Source organism: Chinchilla lanigera, unplaced genomic scaffold (genome assembly GCF_000276665.1).
Source record: "Chinchilla lanigera isolate Chin_1 unplaced genomic scaffold, ChiLan1.0 scaffold00019, whole genome shotgun sequence".
NCBI classification, from domain to species: domain Eukaryota; kingdom Metazoa; phylum Chordata; class Mammalia; order Rodentia; family Chinchillidae; genus Chinchilla; species Chinchilla lanigera.
Genome location: NW_004955420.1, coordinates 23,512,374 through 23,531,478, shown reverse-complemented (window position 1 = coordinate 23,531,478; position 19,105 = coordinate 23,512,374). Strand labels below are relative to the sequence as shown.

Here is a 19,105-nt window from a genome sequence, read left to right as displayed (position 1 = left end):
GACGTGCCTTGCACACACAGCTCCCGTGTTCAGTCAGATTCAGGCAGTTTGCACACTCGTAGCTGCCATTTGTGGCGCTGGGATGGGCGGCGCTGGTGGGCGTGAGGGGCTCAGTGGGGGCTGCAGCATGGAAGAAGGCGGCGGCAGGTGCAAGATGATGACCACCAGGACCTGGAGACGGAGGTGTGACAGAAAGGTGCACCCGTCCTCTGCCTATGATGTCCTCCACACTGCACTCGGGTTCTTCTGCCTATCTGAAGCAGGCAGGTTTCTCAGAGCCTCCCCCAAGTCAGGCCAAGCGTCTGAAGCTTTTTCTGTAAGACGGAGAAATCTGTCGCCCTAGCGGGATACTTGCCCGCTCGACCTTTCCAAGCGTGTCGACCTCTGACAGGCTTCCTCCCTCCCTCGCCCAAGGGTCACAGCGTTCCGGCTGCTGAGGGCGGGACTTGGCTCCCAGAACGGAGGCACACCTGGCACCCTGGGCCAGCGCGGTAGATTCCGGCACAGGGCAGGGGGCACAGAGGTTTTAGAGACTACCACTACCTGGACCAAGGCCTGCCTATGTCCTATTTAGAACTGTGGGCCAAGGATGGGCACAAGTCAGACCCCTCTCCTGCGTGCCCCCAGGAATAACTCAGCTCCACTCAGGTGTCTTGGCTGAGCCTCTTCCCTGTAGGAGTTACCATCACATTGAATTTCTAAACTACTTCTCTCTGAAATACTGTGAAGTAGGGTCACTTGCTTGAGAAGGTGGGCAGGCTGTGAGTCAAACCCAGGGCTACTGTCTAAGTTCCACAGCAGCCTCCCGGCTGGGATGGACCCGCCCGCCTGGCAGAAGGCTCCTAAGGGCTGAGCGAACACACCTGTGCAGAAGCAGGCCCGGCATCTCCTGGAGGTTCTGATCCAGCTGCAGGGACCCCTCTTCCGGGCCTTAGGCTGCTCCCAGGCTGGCGCTGCACCTAGAAACCCCTCCTGGAGCCTGACACACTCCCTCTCCTCCTGCTCCTGTGCCTGCAGGTCCCTGTTGGGGAGAGGCGTTTCCACAGCCCCCAGAGAAACTGGACAAGGGCTGTGCGTCACAGCCTTAGCCACACAGCAGGGGCCGTTTCCCGAACACCGTGCCCTCATAGTAGGGACCATCAGGCCCTCTGTGAAGGGGAGAAGAAATAGCGTGGAGATGCAGAGATCACTAGAAATGAGAGAAGCGAAGAGAGGTGAGGCAGGAGAGATCCCCAAGCTTATCTCCACGCACCTGAACCGAGAGGGGGTTTGTTTCTTACCTTCGTGTTTCATTTGCATAATATGCCCAGTGCCTCATGGGAGACCTGGGAACAAATACAAGCTGCCTGAGAGGCTGGGGATTTAGCTCAGTGGCAAAAGCATCTGCCTGGCAAGTGCAAGGTTGTGAGTTTGATTCCTGGTACCGGAATAAAAACAAACAAACACAAAGCAAATACAAGCTGCCTGGCTGCCTCTGTACATTATGTGGTCTCCAAAGGACAGTAGCTATTTCTAGGGAGGTTTGGGAGGCCCAGGAATCCCTAACAGCTCAGCTTAGAAGGGGCTGACTCAGAGACCACATCCGGGCGGCCAGGGCAGGGACCGGGGGAGGACTGGGCCCTGGTTTGCACATCTTATTGACACTGCTTTCTTTCGCTCCCCAGTGACCTGGTGTGACTACGCCTCACGAGCGTTCTGCGTGAACTCTGTGAGTCTCCTGCTGTGCAGACAGGGAAATGGTGCTGGTGATGAGCAGGATACCTAGAGTTCTGCTGAGTGTTCCGGTGGAATTGCAACCTCAGCGTTGACACTGGGCACGTGCTGTGCTCCAGAGTGTGATCTCGGGGCTCAGGAGGGACGCAGGGTCTGATGCATGTGGCAAAGGGCAGGGCAGCCAACAAACATCCTCCTCACCCCTCGCCCCACAGATGCACCCGTGTCCAGTGGATTCTGCCTTCAAAGAGCTATGGGGTTGGTAGAATGAATGGCCCACCCAGAAGGATGTCTTTATGGTACTCAGCATATTCCTCTAACCCAAAACACAACTTATGGCAGCGATTATTAAAGATTCTGTAAACATACTAGCTAGTCAAAAGAAAGATCCAAAATCTTACAAAGAAAGCAGAAAAAAAAAAAAAAAACCACCATACACACAAAGATAAACACATGTACAGTGCCTGAGATTCCAGCAAAAGCAAGAAGAGAGCGGCGACGTGTCCCAGAATGCTTGAAAAGCAGAGCGTTTGCCTGTTGCCAAGTTCCGACAGATTTCTTTTCAGACTATGATGCGGCTGGCAGCATGGCCAGCAGGTGTGTGATGGAAGATGTAGCAACAGCTTTTGCCAAACTCCCGACGCTGGTCAAGGGCAAAGCAGTGAAACCAAAGGAGGAGGGTCTTTCCGTGAGCACAGCACAGCTCGGCTGTAGTGGGTGACTTCAAGGCACAGCTTGGTCATACCTAGTGTCTCCCTGAGCTATCCCTTCTCTTAGCTGAACGTCGTTTGCTTTCTAAATGTGAATGCCAGTGACTGCAGCAGTTGGCAGTGGCCCTGCATTCTTGGTCATCTGCCACTGTCCCGGAGGACATGTTCCTACCATGGCCCCAGGGGTTGCTCTAGGCAGAACCTTCTGACCACTGTGAGGCTGTAGCCCATGTCCCGTGAGGCAGCTGGGTGGGCTAGGTAGAGCAGCCTGGTACCTGGGCACCCTTGGGGCTGGTCTGGAGAGGCCACTGAGCCCCCATCCTTACTTTAGACCTTTAGACCTTACCACCCCTGGGATGGAGAGCTCCGAGATCCAGGAGGAAGAGTGTCTCTGGAGGACACAGGGCTGAACCGGTCCAGACAGCATCCCAGGGGTGGGAGCTCCTGGGTGCCTCGGTCTGCTGCTAGCGCAGAACAGAGGCAAAGGCACCAGGGAGGAGGGAGGGCAAGAAAGGGCGACAGAGACGAATTATCTAAAGTCTCCTGTGGGATGTCAGTTCCCTCTGTCTGCTTTTGCTCTTCACTACATAGCACAGTGGCTGGCACCGAAAATGCTCAGGAAATACACTGAGGAAAAAAGTATCGAGGGGCTAGGGTGTTGAGAAGCTGTGAGGTAGGAGTGAGTGGGAGCCCCTAAGACTGGAGGCAGAAGGGGGTAACCGCAGTTCCTGCAGGGTGGGAGGGAGGGCCATGAGGACAAGATCAAGAGCAGATGCCCAGCGCCGCCCTGTGGGCCACTGCCTCTGGCCAGTAGTCACAGTGGCCCCAGGACTGTGGCCTACCAGATTCTCCATGGAGAACACAAAACATAGGTCAGGGCAGTGCCTCCAGCCCTAGAAATCAAGCACTCAAGGCAAGGTTGGTGTCTCTGAGCCCACGCTCCTATCTGGCTGGTCCAGGGCCAGTCCCAGCTGGGCGATGGGGCCCCTTGCAGGAAGACATGGCGCCAGAGCTGTGGGAGTCCGGGCACTTCCTCAGTCAGCAGCCCTGAGTCCCTGGAGAGGCAGCAAGGGAGCTGGACCAAGCCAGAGGCAGACATGGAGGCAGAGAGGATGCTGGGAGGAGAGGTGATGCTGTCCCCTTACACACTACGGGTCTCCTCCTGGGAGCTGGGAGCAACAGGCACAGTTCTGGGATAAATATTCAAACAAGGTTAGCAAGGGCCAGGCTTTCCAGGTGAGATTTATTGGCTCACACTAGCCAAAGAATTACAGCTGGAAGAGACCTTAGAGACCACTTGGTCCATGCACCCATTCCTGATGAAAATAAAGTCAAAGTCATGAGACACGCTGTTTGTGCGTGAATTCTGTGAGTCGCTACCTACTGGAAGCGTGGCCTGAGACGACAAACACCACAAGATTCCTCATTTGCAAAACGTGTTACAGAATTCTTACCTTGTGAAATGACTGAGAAGACTGACTAAGGTCCTACTGAGGGTGTCGAGGACAGGGCACCCGAGTTCTACTGAACGGAAGCCACGGGAGGTGGTGCGTATGTGGCTTCTCTAGGCCTGGCCCGTACCAAACATTCTGTGCTCGGCATTTCATGCTCTCTTCCCTCATCCACCGGCCCAGCTCAGCGGGTCCAGCGGAGAACCCAAGCCGCAATTGGGAGAGTGACCAGAAGCAGCGAGGCTGGGTTTGTGAATGGCTGTATGAGTTGAAGCCTCACTCCATCCCCTGTGGACCACGGTAAACTGCTGGAGTGTGGCTTGTGGTTGTGCCGCCAGCCTGTTCTAGCTGCTCAGAAATAATGATGAGCTGGGAGTGCGTGAAATGGTGACGTGGAAATTACCTTAAAAATCATACTTGAAGACAACATGCCAAAGTGAAAAATGAAACCACTTTGATAACCATCAAAAATGGACTGGTCATGTAAGGAGTGAGTGCATAAACAGCTACCTTCTCAGTGAGACGTGCTCTGCCCAGCCTCTAAAATTTCACTCTCCATAAACTATACCTATAATGCCAGTACTCTGGGAGGCTGAGGCAGGAGGATCACAGGTTTGAGCCCAATCTGGGCAATTTAGTGACTCAGTGAGACCCTGTCATAAAAAAAGTGGCTGGGGCTGGGGATGTAGCTCCATGTGAAAGCCCTGGGTTCAATCCCTACTGTTGTCAAAAAAAAAAAGACCCCCCTAGTCTTTTTTTTTTAGTTTCCTTTTCTTTTTTTGAGACAAGGTCTTGCTCTGTAGGTCCGACTGGCCTGGACCTTGTGGAGATCCTCCTGCCTCAGTTTCCCGAGTGCTGGGATGACAGGTATGTGCCAGCTCTGACGTTTCATTTTTCATATCCCTTTTCCTACTTTTTTCTTTTTGGCTTTTATCACTACCTAATATATTATATATTGTATCTTATTTCTTGCCTCTTTTCCCAATAGAATGTAAACTCCACAGGGCAGGATGATTATGTTTTATTCATAAAACATAAAACTGTACTATCCTAGAATCATGCCTGCCATTACCTGTGTGCTCAATAAATACTCTGAATACATGGATGTCTACAAAGAAATGTCAAATCATTAAAATGTTTCTGACAAATATTTAATGGCATGAGAAAATAAATGCTCATATCTTGAGAGCATATGAATTGGATATGTAAGTTATCCTAGTTTTGTTTTTAAAGGTTGGTCTAGGGATAATGCTACTATGTATTTTTAAAAACCTGGAAAAAAGTCATCAATAGAACTTTTGCAGAGTATAATTAAGATGTATTTCCACAGTTTCTACCTTTATAGAATAATGGATTTCTAACAAAAAGCATGCATACTATTTTTGATAATTAAAGCAAAATGTGTATGCTTAAGAAAAGCTAAAGACTGTGACAACCTAACATTGGCTATTTCTGGGTGATGGGAACTTCAATAATGCAGTATAGCCAAATGCAGTGGTTCCTTTTTGGGGAGGGGGGGTGGTTTTTTGAGACAGGGTCTCTTTATGCAGTCCATACTAGCCTTAAACTCACCACATAGTCCAGGCTGGCCTTAAACTCATGGTGATCCTCCTGCCTCAGCTTCCTTAGTGGTGAGATTATGAATATGCACCAGCATGCCCAGCCCAACTGTAGTGGCTTTAAAGAACATTTTAAACCAGGAATGGTGGCACATGCCTATAATCTTCTAGCCCTTGAAATGCTGAGGTAAGAGGATTGCTGTGAGTTTGAAGCCTACCTGGGCTAAATAGTGAGTTCAAGACCAGCCTTAATGTGTAGTGATACCCTATTTCAAAAAAAGCAAAAACAAAAAAGAACATTTATTTTGGGAAGGGCTCAGCTGGGTGGTTCATCTGATCTTTGTAGCATCAGCTGGGAGGGCTGGGGCTGGAGGTTCCACTTCCAAAATGGCCTCTTCATTCATAGCTTGATGGCTCAGTATTTCTTGGCTACATTCTCTCCATAACGTCTCAGTCTCCTGGGGCTTCCATTACGGCTTGTGTTTCTCACAGTATGTGGTCTCAGGATAGATGCAATTACATAGCAGCTGCCTTCCAACAGACAGTAAGTATAAGCTACTAGGCCACACAAGAGCTTTGCACAGAACTAGCACACTATCACTTCTACCACATTTTGTTGGTCCAGGTGGTCTCAGGACTCACCCAGGTCCAAAGGGGTGGAGAAATAGAACCCCAGTTTTTTCTGCCAGTACTGGGGACTGAACCCAGAGCTTTTGCCTTAAGCTACATTCCAAGTCCTTTCATTTTTTTTGACAACATACTGGTAAGTTGCCGGGGCTGGGTATGAATTTGTGATCCTTCTGCCTTGGCCTCCCAGAATGCTGAGATTACAGGCCTGTGCCACCATGCCTGGTTTCCATTTCTTGATGAGGACAGTGACCAGGTTACACTGTATGAATGACAGCATGTAAAATGGGAGACATATGAGATGGGAGACCCTGTAGCAGTTATCTTTGGAAAATAACATCTCACCACAATAGTGCTACAGGAAATTATTTCATTTCTTCACTGTGCCTTTTTGAATTCTTCCAAATTTTGTACAGTAAGCACACACCACTTTATTTATTTTTTAATATTTTCGGAGACAGGGTCTCACTATGTAGCACAGGTTGGCCCTGAACTCACAGTGATCCTCCTGGTTCAGTCTCCTAAGTGCTGGGATTACAGGCGTGTGCCATCACACCTGGCCACCTCACTTTCATAATCAGAAAAAATGCTATTAAATGAAACATGGTCCCAAAGAGTGCAGCCAACCACACAGCAGCTGTTCTGTGGCCCTGTGGTTCATTACTGCGATGCTATGCCGTTTCTAGGTGATCGATCCAATGGGGTAGGAAAGGGGCCATCTCAGCATCACAAAGCCACTTCCCGAATGCTGGGCACTCTTATTTTTTGGATTTCCTGAATCATTCCATACATTTTTTTTTCTATTCGAAACAACTAAATTCCTTTTTGCCATGATAAAAGAACGCCTACAACTCTGATTTATATTAACAAGTACTCGCTGAGAGCCCAGTACAGAGCTGACCCAAGTGAGCTGAACAGTGTGGTAAGATTAAACACGCTTATGTGTAAAGCAGAACACTGAAGCCAGGGATTACAAGGTATGCAAAAAGGACAATTTACTGCCGCTGAGCTTATGTTCAGAGCAGAACCATGAGAAAATCCTTCAGTATAATATGCAAAATAAAAGGAAGTAAGCCTGAAAATCGATGTGCCAACGAAGTGTAGGAACTCAGAGAAACTGGCTGGAAAAGGAAATGCTTTGTGGGAGACAGGGTATTTGAACTGAGTTGTTAAAAAAACAAAAAAAAGGAAAAAATCATGGCTCTGATTGACAAGAGAGAGTTAAGAAATTTCAAGCTGAGAAAATAGGAAGACTCAAAGGCATAAAAAAATTTGGTCTGCTTTTAGGGAGATTGCATAGAAAAGGACAGCTGGAGCAGATAACGCATGCTCCTGTCAGGATTAGGAATATGGGGCATTCTCTAGGCAGCCACCCCTGAAGATTTTTGGAGGGTGACGTATTTAACCGATTTGGATTTCTGGTATCTGACAATAGCAGGTGCCATTGCAGGTCCCTAAAGGCAGGAGGCCAGTTAATAGGTTATAACTACAGTCCAGAAGGCAGGCAGGTGGGCCTGAGCGAGGGTGTCGGGACAGAGGGCGTGACCGTGACCCACAGGACCTGGAGGGGACTGCATCTGGAGAGAAGAGGGTTGGGGTGTGGCTCAGGGGCACAGCATTTGCCCCGTATGTGTGAAGCCCCGGGATCAGCACTGGAAAAAACAAGCCACAAATGTTTGAGCGGCCAGAGAGTTAAAGATGAGCGTAAGGCCGCCTGCCCTAAAGACCGGGAAGTCAGGGGCAGCACCAAGACAGTGCTTTGAGTTGCCTGGGCGATGCCCCACTGCAGCCAGCCCCCCAGAGAGGCCAGGGGAAGAGTCACTGCACCCTGGGGAGTGAGACTTCTCACAGGGAGAGAAAAGGCTGTGGGAGGGGCCAGGGAAGGGCTTTAGGGGCAAAGCAGGCTGAGACAGGCAGGAGAACCAAGAGATGTAAGAACAGAGAAGAGAAGTCGGTGTCGTGCGCAACAGTGAGCCTGAGCAGGAAGACCACAAAGGCCGTCTCCCCGCTGCCCTCTGTTGGAAGACAGATCCAGTGCGCCAGTCACAGGGCTTCGGCCCACAGCAGAGCCTGCCTCCAGAGGTGTGCTCTACATGCGCTGTGACACGGCAGTCCAGGCCATACGCGGCTACGAGCACCGGCAATGTGACTGAAGAATGGATTTGCTTATTGAGGAATTGAGTTTTTAACAGCAGAGCCAAGTCCCCAGCTTTAAGACAGCAGCTTACAGAGAAGGCTAGATTTCCACTGATGGGCAGCAGATCTAACAGGTATCTGCACTCAACACAAAGCACTAACTTCAGAATGAGCGCCCTTCCAAACGGCGCTAACTCTCACGGGGTTAATCTGAATGAGTTGGCCAAAGGGGCAATTATGTTGCTCGACTTGCTAAGAACCCTCACCAAACCCTTCATTTTAAATGCAGTTCCTGACCACCCATCACACCGCAATCGCTGTTTCCCACCCGCTACCTCACTGCCCGCGTGGGCCCTTCATTGGGGGCCACACCCAGGAGCCCAAGGGCCAGGATTCAGACCCGCTGGAGAGGATTCCGGCTCCCGCAGCCTGCTCTGCCCTTCCCAGATGTGGCACCACGGCTGGACATTCAGGTCCAAGGCTCCGGCACTCCAAAGCCACTCACAGACACTTCAGTCCCTTCCCAGAGAACTATTTTATACACCGAGCATTTTACAAAATCCAAAATAACTTTATTCACTTTTTCAGAGTTTTGCTTCCACAAGGTGTTCGGCGAACATGCTAAGGCGACAGAATGTCTAGTTGGTCACGACATGCAACGCTGACCGTCGACGGATGACAGCAGTGACCACGCCCACCTGAGCTACGGGCCCCGGAGCACGAGGCGGTCTGCGGGAACACACCGAACCACATGGCAATCAGCAACCTGAGGTAGGTCTCTTTACAGTACAAAAAACTTCTACGCCAGTGTGAGACACTGATTAGCAAGAGCTGCTGAAAGCTGCGGACTTTGGAGAGGAGGGACTGTGCGACAGCTGCAGTGAGCGGGGCGGACCCACACGGCCCAGACCCCGTCCTGCACTGCGGAGGTGTGGGTCAGGCGAAGGAAAGTAACACCGGAAGCAGCAGCGGCCAGGCCCCGGCGGGGCCCGTGGGTCTCGGAGCTGGAGAGCTCTGCGCAGTGGCCAGCTTTGGGAACCTGAGGCAGTGGGACACTCTGTGAGCAGACTGGTTCTGGTTTAGAAACAACGGCAGAAAAAGGCAAAGCGGGAGAGAAACGCCCCCCTCTGAGGAATGTGCCCGTGATTCTCATTCCTGGTTGGGGGAGAGGGCCTGGGGCTTCGCCCCGCTGCTCTCCTGACAGGACAGGAAGTGACACCAGGACAGAAAGCAGCAGCCCTGAGAATTCACAGTGCTCTGCAAGGCCTCCCGCGGCCTGCTGGGCCCACCCTGCCCTCGCCGTCTCCGCAGGGGTCCAGGCAGGCCGCGGAGGGGCCGCGGAGGGCCCACTATTGCCACGTGTCTTCCTCTGGACACCCAGAAGCCCAGCACCGTGGAACCAGCTAGAGAACAAAATGCTACCCTTCCTACCACCTAATAGCAAAACCAGGTCTCTAGTGCAGCAGACTGTACAAAAATGATAGAAAGGAATAGGCACTGTTATTAGCACAGTGCTTATTTTAATATAAAATAAACAGCTTACATTTTCACTGTAAATATAGGCTATGTACAGAATTATATATAGATATAGCTACACGTATAAAGCTTCATTATAGGCCTCTGATACATTTATAGTAACGGTTCCCTGAACCTTTTAGAGTGCAATTAAGAACAAAAACTAAACTCTGTTTACATGAATATGGAATAAATACAATAATCAAAACGGGACTTTCCCTAGAAGTGAGACACATGAGCCAACCCTGAACTGCTGTGCGAGAGATAAAACCGGGAGAGGCAAGGTTTCGGCAGAGGACACGAGGGGGCCGCCCCAGGCAGGGAATGGCGACGCTCCGAGAAGACTGTCCACGGCAGGGTCAGCCCTTGACAGCCACCTTATTCTCCACAGCGGCGAACATGGCATAGAACCGGGAGCTGTCGTTGGACAGGAGGACCGATGGGGTGTCAAACTCCACCACCTGCAAGAGGAGAAGAGGCGTCAGGGTGTGGCTGCGGGCAGCTGGGGTGATCAGAGGGGCCGCTGTGGAGCAGGCGATGGAGCCAAAGCCCGAGCTCCCGCGAACGGCATCAGGGATGACTCTAAAGCCCTGCTGCACCCACTTTTACAATAACCAGAGCGAAAGGAGAGGCCAGGGAGAAAGGCTGCCCGGCTCTTTGTATAAATCCTAAATCTTTCGGCCTTGGGAGTGAAGAAATTGACCTTTGAGGTCTATAAACTGCGGGGATGCAGTGGGTACCAGGCTCACGTCAAAGCACAGGGACACATGTCGTTCTGCTGGGCGAGCTCACCTAACCCTACAGACAAACACGGGAGAGCTCAGCACACCTACGTGGCAGGGGAGGAACAGTGGTAAGGGGCAGACTTCATCACCTGTCCATCCCTCTGACGCGCTGTGTGCAGCCAGGAAACTCAAACTGCAAGAAGGTGTGATCCGAGGGCAGAGCCGTCTTCCCACCAGGGAGAGGCTGGAAACAGCACTCCCTTTTCCAGCCCCCGAGGTACAGGACACACCCACGGCCAGGTGCACGTGAGGGGTCTCCTCGGTGCCTCTCAGGAAGGGAGACCCCAGTGGGGTCGGGCAGGAGGAGGAGGGCAGACACCCTGCACCTGCAGGCGATGCTGGGCCCAGCAGGGCTGTCTGCGCCTCTGCTCAGCGGGCACGCGTGACTGGCAGAGCCGCCCATCTGCGCGGCCCGAGTGGGGAGCTCTGGCAGGGGTGAGCCAGTGCGCTGCAGTGCTCGTCTCTGGGGCAAACGACTTGTGGTCTGTCGCTGCCTTTATGCTTTGCTTTGTGTTTTAGGTCTTCCTAAAGTCAATGATTTGGCTGAAATAAGCCAGGCATCATGGGTACCCTGTCTTCTATTGTTAGTGACAACGGCAGCGCAATTCCCACCTTTACTGAGTGCCGATTACACGTCAGGGACCATGCTTGGTGCCCTCAGCACATGATCAATCCTCAGCAACGAGACACAGGAACTTTACGCTTTAGAGGGCGGAGACCAGGGCCCAGGACTCTCTACCTCAGGCCACAGGAAGCTGAAGAGTTGTTTAATTAGCAAGAAAAGAACCTTAAGGGAAGGGAACGTTAGAGTCCCTCAATAATGAGCAGAACTCCAAAGAATGGAGCCATCCCTAGAAATACGGTGGGCTGGGTCTGTGTCTTTAAAAAAGAGTAAGAAAGAATTCCCGAGGGCGCTCCTGGCCCCTTCTACCTTACTTGTTACATTTAACACTAACATACACAGTAGTAGCTCTGCATCTAACAGAAACAGAACCTCAGTGAACACTTAGGACAATGAGAGCAAGGACAGTCGCAAAGAACACTGTTAAAACAGCGTCAAGATGAAGGGGAACATTTTTCCCCCTCTATTTTCTCAACTCAGCCTTCAGGGCCAGGCTGAGCCCACCCTGTCCACAGCTTTGCTCTGTGTGCTTCCCCACGGAGACCGCGGTGCAGGTCAGCGCACTGGCTTTGGAGTCACTGGCCTGAGTCCAAACCCGGCCCGTCCTCCTCCTGTGGCCTCAGGTAGGTCGAGTCCTGCACCACCTCCTCCTCCGTAAAGAGAGCTAACGCTGTCTCCCTGCCAATTACATGCTGAGCGATGCTGCTGGAAGCATCAACTACAGTGGCCGATACACAACTGAAGGTAGCTACTATGGTGCCGTTAGTTTGTTGTTGTTTTGGAGACAGGGTCTCGCTATGCAGGTCAGGCTGGTCTTGAGCTCACTATGTAGCCCAGGCTGGGCTTGAACTTACAGCAATCTTTCTGCCTCAGCCTCCAAGTGATGGAATTATAGTGTGTGCCACCACATCCAGCTATTGTTATTACTTGCAGTACTGGGGACTGAACACTCCTAGCCCTTTTTATTTTTTATTTTGAAACAGGGTCATGCTAAATCGCTAAGTTACCCAGGCTGGGCTTGAACTTCTAACTGTAAAGAACTGTAGTACTGAGCACAGGCCCTCGTTAGCTTGCAGGGAGCTCTCCAGGGAGACAGGATATGGCAGTCACTGCAGACGAGGCAGAGAGCTGCCAGGGAGAGACAGATACAGTTGCTCGGGCTGGGGCAACCTGGGAGTTTCACGGAAGTTCTTCCCATTTGAGCCATGTCCTTCTTCGGAGACAGGCAGGCGGCACACAGTCAGAAGCGTCTGTCTGAGTACAGACGGACCACTAAGCCTAGAGGATGTGAAACTGTCCACAGCCAATGGGCAGTGGAGGCACACAGGCCAGGGCCTGGCTGTGGAGCAACAGGGTAAGCAGTCTGGCACCGCCATGTGACTGCACAAGGCAAATGTGGGTTGGCTGGTTGCAATGGACCCGAGGTGACTCTTGTGAATGAATCACTAAGTACATGGGCTTGCTGACTGACATCCAAGTGTCACTGCTTGCAAGCAACAAAGGAACAAGTGGTAAGGACACAAGAACTCAGTGCTCTCTCAAATGTACCCTCCCAGCAGCAATCAGGAACCGTTTGCCATGGCTGCTTATCTGATGCCTGAACTACGGGAAGATGCAACCGGGCCATCACCGGCAGAGGCGGTCCTGCCCCGAGACAGGGCCCAGAAGGGCTGCGTACCTGCCCCTGGGCCAGCACCATGATCCTGTCAGAGCCTAGGACCGTATGCAGGCGGTGGGCGATCGTCAGCATGGTGCAGTCTGCGAACGCTTCTCGGATGGTCTCTTGGATCAGCAAGTCTGTTTCTGTGTCCATGGCGGCTGTAGCCTCATCTAAAATCAGAATCTAACCAGCAAAACCAAAGGAAGAGGGCGCTGATGAATTCCGTACATTTCTGGTTTATTTCAGTCGCATTACACGTAGTTCATTCAATTTTATACTACAGACTGTTCCTTTTAAGTACACACATAGGTAAAAACCCTGTCTTGCTCGGAATGGATATAACCCACGTTTGTCTTGATTTCCACAAACAGAAGGCACAGGTAATACTGGCTCTGTGATATGTATAGTAACCTTCCCCTTTTTCTGTTTCTGTGAGGAGGCTCTGTTAGCTGACCTAGAAGTCACCTGGCCTTTTTTTTCTTTTGGTGGTATGGGGACTGAACCAAGGGCCTTTGCACTGAGCTACATCTAGCCCTCTCTCCGTTTTTTTTTTTTTTTTTGCCTTTTTGTGACAGGGTTTCACTGTGCAGTTCAGGCTGGCCTTGAACTCACTTTGTTGCCCAGGCAGGCCTCATACTCACAGTGATCCTCCTGCCTCAGCCTCCCAGGGATTACAGGCATGCAACATTACACCCAGCTCTAGCCTATTTTAATCACCACCTCTTTTTGTTTTGCTGTGGGTTTTTTGGAGGGTACCGGGAATCGAACTTGCAATCTCACACTTGCCAGGCAGATGCTGTGCTGCTGAGCTAAATCCCCAGTCCTCTAGCCCATTTTTGAGACAGGGTCTTGCCAAATTGCCCAGGCCAGCTTTGAACTTACGATTCTCCTGCCTCAGCCTCCCAAGCTTCCAGGGTTACAGGTGTGCACCACTGTGCCTGGCTACCTTGCAGTCTTTTAAGTCTTGTGGCTATGGCCTACAGTACAACTACTCACTGAAACAAAAGCTGTCCTTGTATTCTGAAGGTGTGAGGAAGTTAAAAACAAAAGACCCGCAAGAACCCAAACTGTAAGGAGGTTAGTTAGAAACAGGTGGTGCACACCTGTAATCCCAGCACTCAGGAGTTCAAGGCCAGCACTTGTGAGTTCAAGGCCAGCCTGGGCTACAAAGTGAGCTCAGGGTCAGCCTGAACTGCATAGAGAGACCCTGTCTCAAAAAGACAGAAAAAAAAAGAAAGAAAACAAACATGGCTGGTCATGCTCTGGGAAAGTCCACTGGGCTCGGAGGTGTAGGACCCAGGCCTCTGGGCCAGGCTGCACCCCCACATTCCTGCTCTTCTCAGCTGCTCCCTCTTCCTCACCCCTTCGACACTTCCCTTTCCGGGGCCCTCGCTTGGGGTATCCTTACCTTACAGTGGCGCAGCAGGGCCCTGGCTATGCACAAGAGCTGCCGTTCGCCCACTGAGAAGTTGTCCCCATTCTCCATCACTTCTGACTCGAGTTTCAGAGGTAGCTGAGTGATCTAGGAAGGAGGGATGCAGAGATATGGAAGGGAGAGGTCCAAACTCAGCTGCTCAGAAATCCAAGGGCGAGAAGAAATTATTCTGAAGCAGAGGAAAGACCACTGAGCTGTAACTAGGCTCATCCAGAAGAAGGTGATGAGCACGCGCCAGCACCCACACTGTCTTGGACGGTCCACGGCTCAAATATAGGGTTCTTTCAGCTTCATGCCACTGAACATCCCAACTTTTACAGGTTCCCAAATCCTGTCAGAGGCGCCCTCACTTCTGGTCTGCAAATATGGTCATGCAGGGGAGATGGGTATCCAAATCCCGCTCTGTCGGCCCCAAGCGACTGTGGGCCCTTGCCCGCCACACTCCCCTTTTCGTGAACTGAGAGCCTCTCATCCTTGCAGTGTAAGAGAGAAGAAAGCAGGGCTCAGGCCGCTGGACCAGGCACCAGAGCCCAGCTCCGGGCCAGCAGTACGCATTTGTAGAGCAGCTGCTGGCGGGGTCTGCAGGAGCCCCGAGAGGTCTGTGATCCATGCGCACAGTGTGTCTCCTGCAGACTCAGTAAATTAACGTCTTTTGCAAATGTATGTTACACTCTTAGTGACTAACAGAAATTAAAAGCAGTGCTGGTCTTTAAAGAGTTGTTAAAATCGTCTCAGTCAGCCAAGGGAGAGTTCAAGGCCGACATGACCACTGGCAGTGTGGGAGGTGTAGCAAGGAGAGACCAACTTCTGTAGTTTGTGTCTGAAATGCCTGGGCAGCCCTGCTGGGAAGCACTCTTCCACAGACCTCCTGGAGGTACAGGAGAAGGTGACTGTGGGCCACAAGGAGCCAGAGCAGGCTGAGGAGTGAGAGCAGCATCTTTCCTTACATCCCCACCCAGCTCCCCTTGGCACTTCACTTACACATTCTTTCATGTGCGTCCTTTCCAGGGCATCCCAGATCTGGTCCTCAGTGTACTGGTTGAAGGGGTCCAAGTTTGATCTGGCAAGAAGCATAACAGGAATTTCTCAGAGGCCAATGTTTAAGCAACCAACATGCAGCGGTTATCTGTGGCCAAAGCGGAATGTGCACACGGGAAGAGGACGAAGGACTCCAGCCCCGGCGGCCACAGGTGGCTCTCCACCCGCCAGCCACAGGAGGAAGTCAGAGAGCTGGGCTTTCCCTTCTTCTCTGTAACACCTGACTTAACTCTTAGTGTTTTTAGTAATTTTTAGTACATTACTGAAAAAATTTACAGATACACGAAATAGAAAACAACGTGATACCCCTAGAAACAAACAGCACTGGCGCATAGGCCTCTGGATTTTCTCTATGCACACCTGTTAAAATACATCTCTGTAAGTACAGACTGGCAACCCCTGCCACAGCTGGCCCAGCGTGGGGACGAGGACAGCAATGGCAGCACATCCCATCAGCCACGCCCAGTGCAATGGACCTAGGAGGACTTGGAGCAACAGCTGGCTGCCGTGGAAGTCATGCTGCAGGACACAGGAAGCACTGCCCCCTCCAACTCCTCAATTCCAGGAGAATCCCCGGGAAGTTCCCTGGTATTGCATGCAAGGCCAGCTATTCTCCAGAAGGTGGAGGTAGAGCCCCCGGCTCAGGGCGGTGGGCCAGGAGGACCAGGGCGCCTCTACCCATCATACAATATATACGACCTGTACGGCCACAGAGTTAAGCAACTGGTGAAACAGCCGGAGCAAATGATGGGTGAAGGGCTAGGGGATGAAGGGGCTGACAGCACGCAGCTAAGCCTGCAGATGTTCCACACAGCCAGCACACCCACTCTGTGATGGGTTCTGCAGGGTGTGCACACAACAGCCCCGCTCGGAAAATGGGCTTACTCTGTGAGGCACCGGGGCACGGGTGGCTGGTGGCGGGAGCTCACGCACTGCCCAGGGACGCAGGTTTGGCACTGAGGCCAGGAGTTAGTTGCGGCCTGGAGGTGGCCGCGAGGCGCTGGCACTCAAGCTGTGCACCGCCATGGTGGAGCAGAAAGACGTCACCCCTAGCAACGCCAAGGAAGCCACAGGGTCTGCCAGCAACAAAGGACGAGGAGAGCTGACACTGCTCTCAGCGTTGCCGGAGCTGAGCCAGTCCCTGGGGCTCAGGCAGCAGGAGCTCCAGGCTGTCCGAGCCCCTAGGAAGGAGATTTCTAGGCTCATGCTCCTCTCCAGTCGTCCCCACACAGCGAGCTGCCCCCAGAAATTCTTCATCCACTCGAGGACAGCCCGGGTGACACTGGGTATCGAGTGCTTGGCTGCGTGCCCTTATGATGTCTGTTTCCTCAGCTGCCAAATATATCCTGGGGGTGGACATACTGACCGGCGCTCAGCTCCACACCATGCAGGGAGAAATCTGCTTGCGAATTCATGTGATAAAAACCACAGTCCAAGGACATGAACATGATGCACTGCTGAATCCTGCAGGCTACGCATGCTGTGCGTGTGACACAGTATCGGCTATCTGGGTGTCACGAGGAAATAAGATGAACCGGCTTGAAAGCGGAAGAGTCGGGGGGTGATACGCCTGGCACAGAGCCCTTTCAACGCCCTGGTATGGCCTGTGCGGAAGCTGGACTAGATTATGGGAATTGAATAATGTGACTCCTGCTCTGCATGCGGCAATGCCCAACACTGCAGACTAGATGGATCACCTCACCATGACACTGGGGTGATACTGTTAGGTTGTGGATTCGGCTAACGCCTTCTTCTCCATTGTTGCCATGGCTGACAGCCAGGTCCAGTTTGTCTTCATCTGGTGGAGCAGACACTGGACCTTCTGGGCATTGCTACAAGGCTCTTTGCACAGCCCAACTTTGTGTATAGCCAGGATTTGGCTACCTGAACCAAGCACACACTGTGTCATTGTCCCATTACACTGATGGTATTATCTTAACCTCGGATTGCCTTGCACACTGGGAAGCCCCTGTGCACAGTCTGAAGGAAGCTTTGCTGGCCTGGGGATGGGCTGTCAGCGAAGACAAGGTCCAAGAACCTGGTCTGTCTGTCAAATTCTTGGGTGTCATCTGGTTGGGTAAGAAGAAAGTAATTCCCGATGCCATTATCAGTAAGATCCGGGCGCACGCTGGCCCCAAGACAGTATGCCCACTGCAGGCACATGTGGGTCTGTTGGGCTTTTACTGGACATCCGTACCACACCTAGTTTCCCTGCTGCGCCCTTTATACCAGATATCCAGAAGGGAGTGACACGGGACTGGACAGACGCAGCGGAAGCTGCTTTCCAGGACTAGGGCAATCACACAGGTGTAAGCCCTCTGAGCTGTTGACCCTACCCTGCCATTTACCCTACCAGTGAGTGTAGACGATGTCGGGTCTCGCTGGGGCCTATGGCAAAAGCAAGGGAAGCAGAAGCGCCCTACTGGATTTTGGTCACAGCTGTGGAAAGGAGCTGAAAGCTGGTATTTTCCGACTGAGAAACAGCAGCAGTATATGGTGCTTTGCTTGCCCGTGAAACTATCACGGGGCAGCACACAGGGAAGTACAGATGGATCCCCAGTCAAGGGCTGGGTCCACACACAGACCATGCATGGACATCCGGTCCCGGGAGGGGAGTGGCCCAGGCCCCACCCTCACGTGCTGGAGGACGTGCGTGCAGCACAGGGCGTCCTTCTCGGCCAGCCCGCTGGCAGCCCAACCGGAAACAGTACTGGGACCAGTACATACACGGCACAGGAAACCACACAGGATGACGGATTACACGTTCCGACACCTAGCCCCTGTGCGAAAGAGGGCCCTCTGGCTGATGCCCGGTACACCCATGGGTCCAGCGTGGCGCAGCCCCACCATGGACGGCAGCTGCTGTGCAACCCAGCGCAGGAATTCCCTGGTTTGAAACTGAAACACGTGGACTGGGCCAACGGGCAGAGCTGTGGGCAGTTTCGGGCAGTGCGGCTACTTACAACGCATGGAGAAGGCCCCCCAGATGTTTGCATGGAGAGTTGGGCCGTTTTTAGGTGGCTGATGCTTTGGTTGCCGGCCTGGGCAGCCCAAGGTTGGCAGATAGGGCACCGACCCTTGCGGGGTGCTGACCTATGGCAAGACTTATGGGAGCACAGCCGAACAACTAACCACATAGTGTACGACGTTTCAGGACACAAGCCCTTCTCTCCAGGGAATGACTTAGCGGATGCCGTGACAAAGCACTGCAATGGCTGACTGCTGCATATGGGATACTGCTAGCAACAGCATCCGACAGGGAACCCACTTCACAGGGCCCCAGGTAGAGCAATGGGCCAAAGACAATGATGTGAGATGCGGAAGTATCCCTTCAGCCCCCTGGCCCTGACACCCAGCATTCGGGAGGCTGAGGGAGAGTTTGAGGCCAGCTTAGATTACATAGCGAGATCCTGTCCCAAAACATAAACAAAAAGGAATTGGAGCTTTCAGCATGCCCAGGAAAGATGGCAGAACAGAGTGGCACAGATGGAATATGAGGGTGAGGACGGCATCAAAATTGGCTACCACTTATCAGATACTTGCCAAGGGGCAGGCTCAGTGCTAATTTTATTTGTATGAAGTTTTTTTTTTTTTACTTAATCTACACAATGAGTCTTAAAAATATCCCCATTTCCCTACGGGAAAACAGGCTTAGAAGTAGTAATGTGTCCATTTGAGGGGCAGAGCCCTGACCCCAAATCTCTCCCGCCTCTTCACAGCCTCCCTGCTCGGTCTGGTTGATAAAGCAGAGGCGGCACAGCGGACCTGCCGCTCACTTGCGCAACAGGAAGCACACAGTGTAGGGAAGGCGTGGCCTGAGCTCCCAGGAGGAAGCTTGGCCTTGGTGCCCGCCC

At 52.3% G+C, this 19,105-nt stretch overlaps 1 protein-coding gene across 2 annotated transcripts in view; it reads right to left on the bottom strand.

Moving 5' to 3' along the window:
* Window positions 1-8,746: 8,746 nt before the first annotated feature.
* Window positions 8,747-19,105, bottom strand: part of Abcc5 (ATP-binding cassette, sub-family C (CFTR/MRP), member 5) — a 74,813-nt gene continuing 64,454 nt past the window's right edge. For both annotated transcript variants that reach the window (XM_005383351.2, XM_005383352.2), the window contains exons 27-30: window positions 15,195-15,273; window positions 14,187-14,300; window positions 12,797-12,961; window positions 8,747-10,172 (exon numbers count right to left, since the gene is read on the bottom strand). In XM_005383351.2, coding sequence (XP_005383408.1) covers window positions 10,071-10,172; window positions 12,797-12,961; window positions 14,187-14,300; window positions 15,195-15,273 — 460 coding nt within the window. In that variant the 3' untranslated portion in view covers window positions 8,747-10,070. The remainder of the gene's footprint in view (window positions 10,173-12,796; window positions 12,962-14,186; window positions 14,301-15,194; window positions 15,274-19,105) is intronic.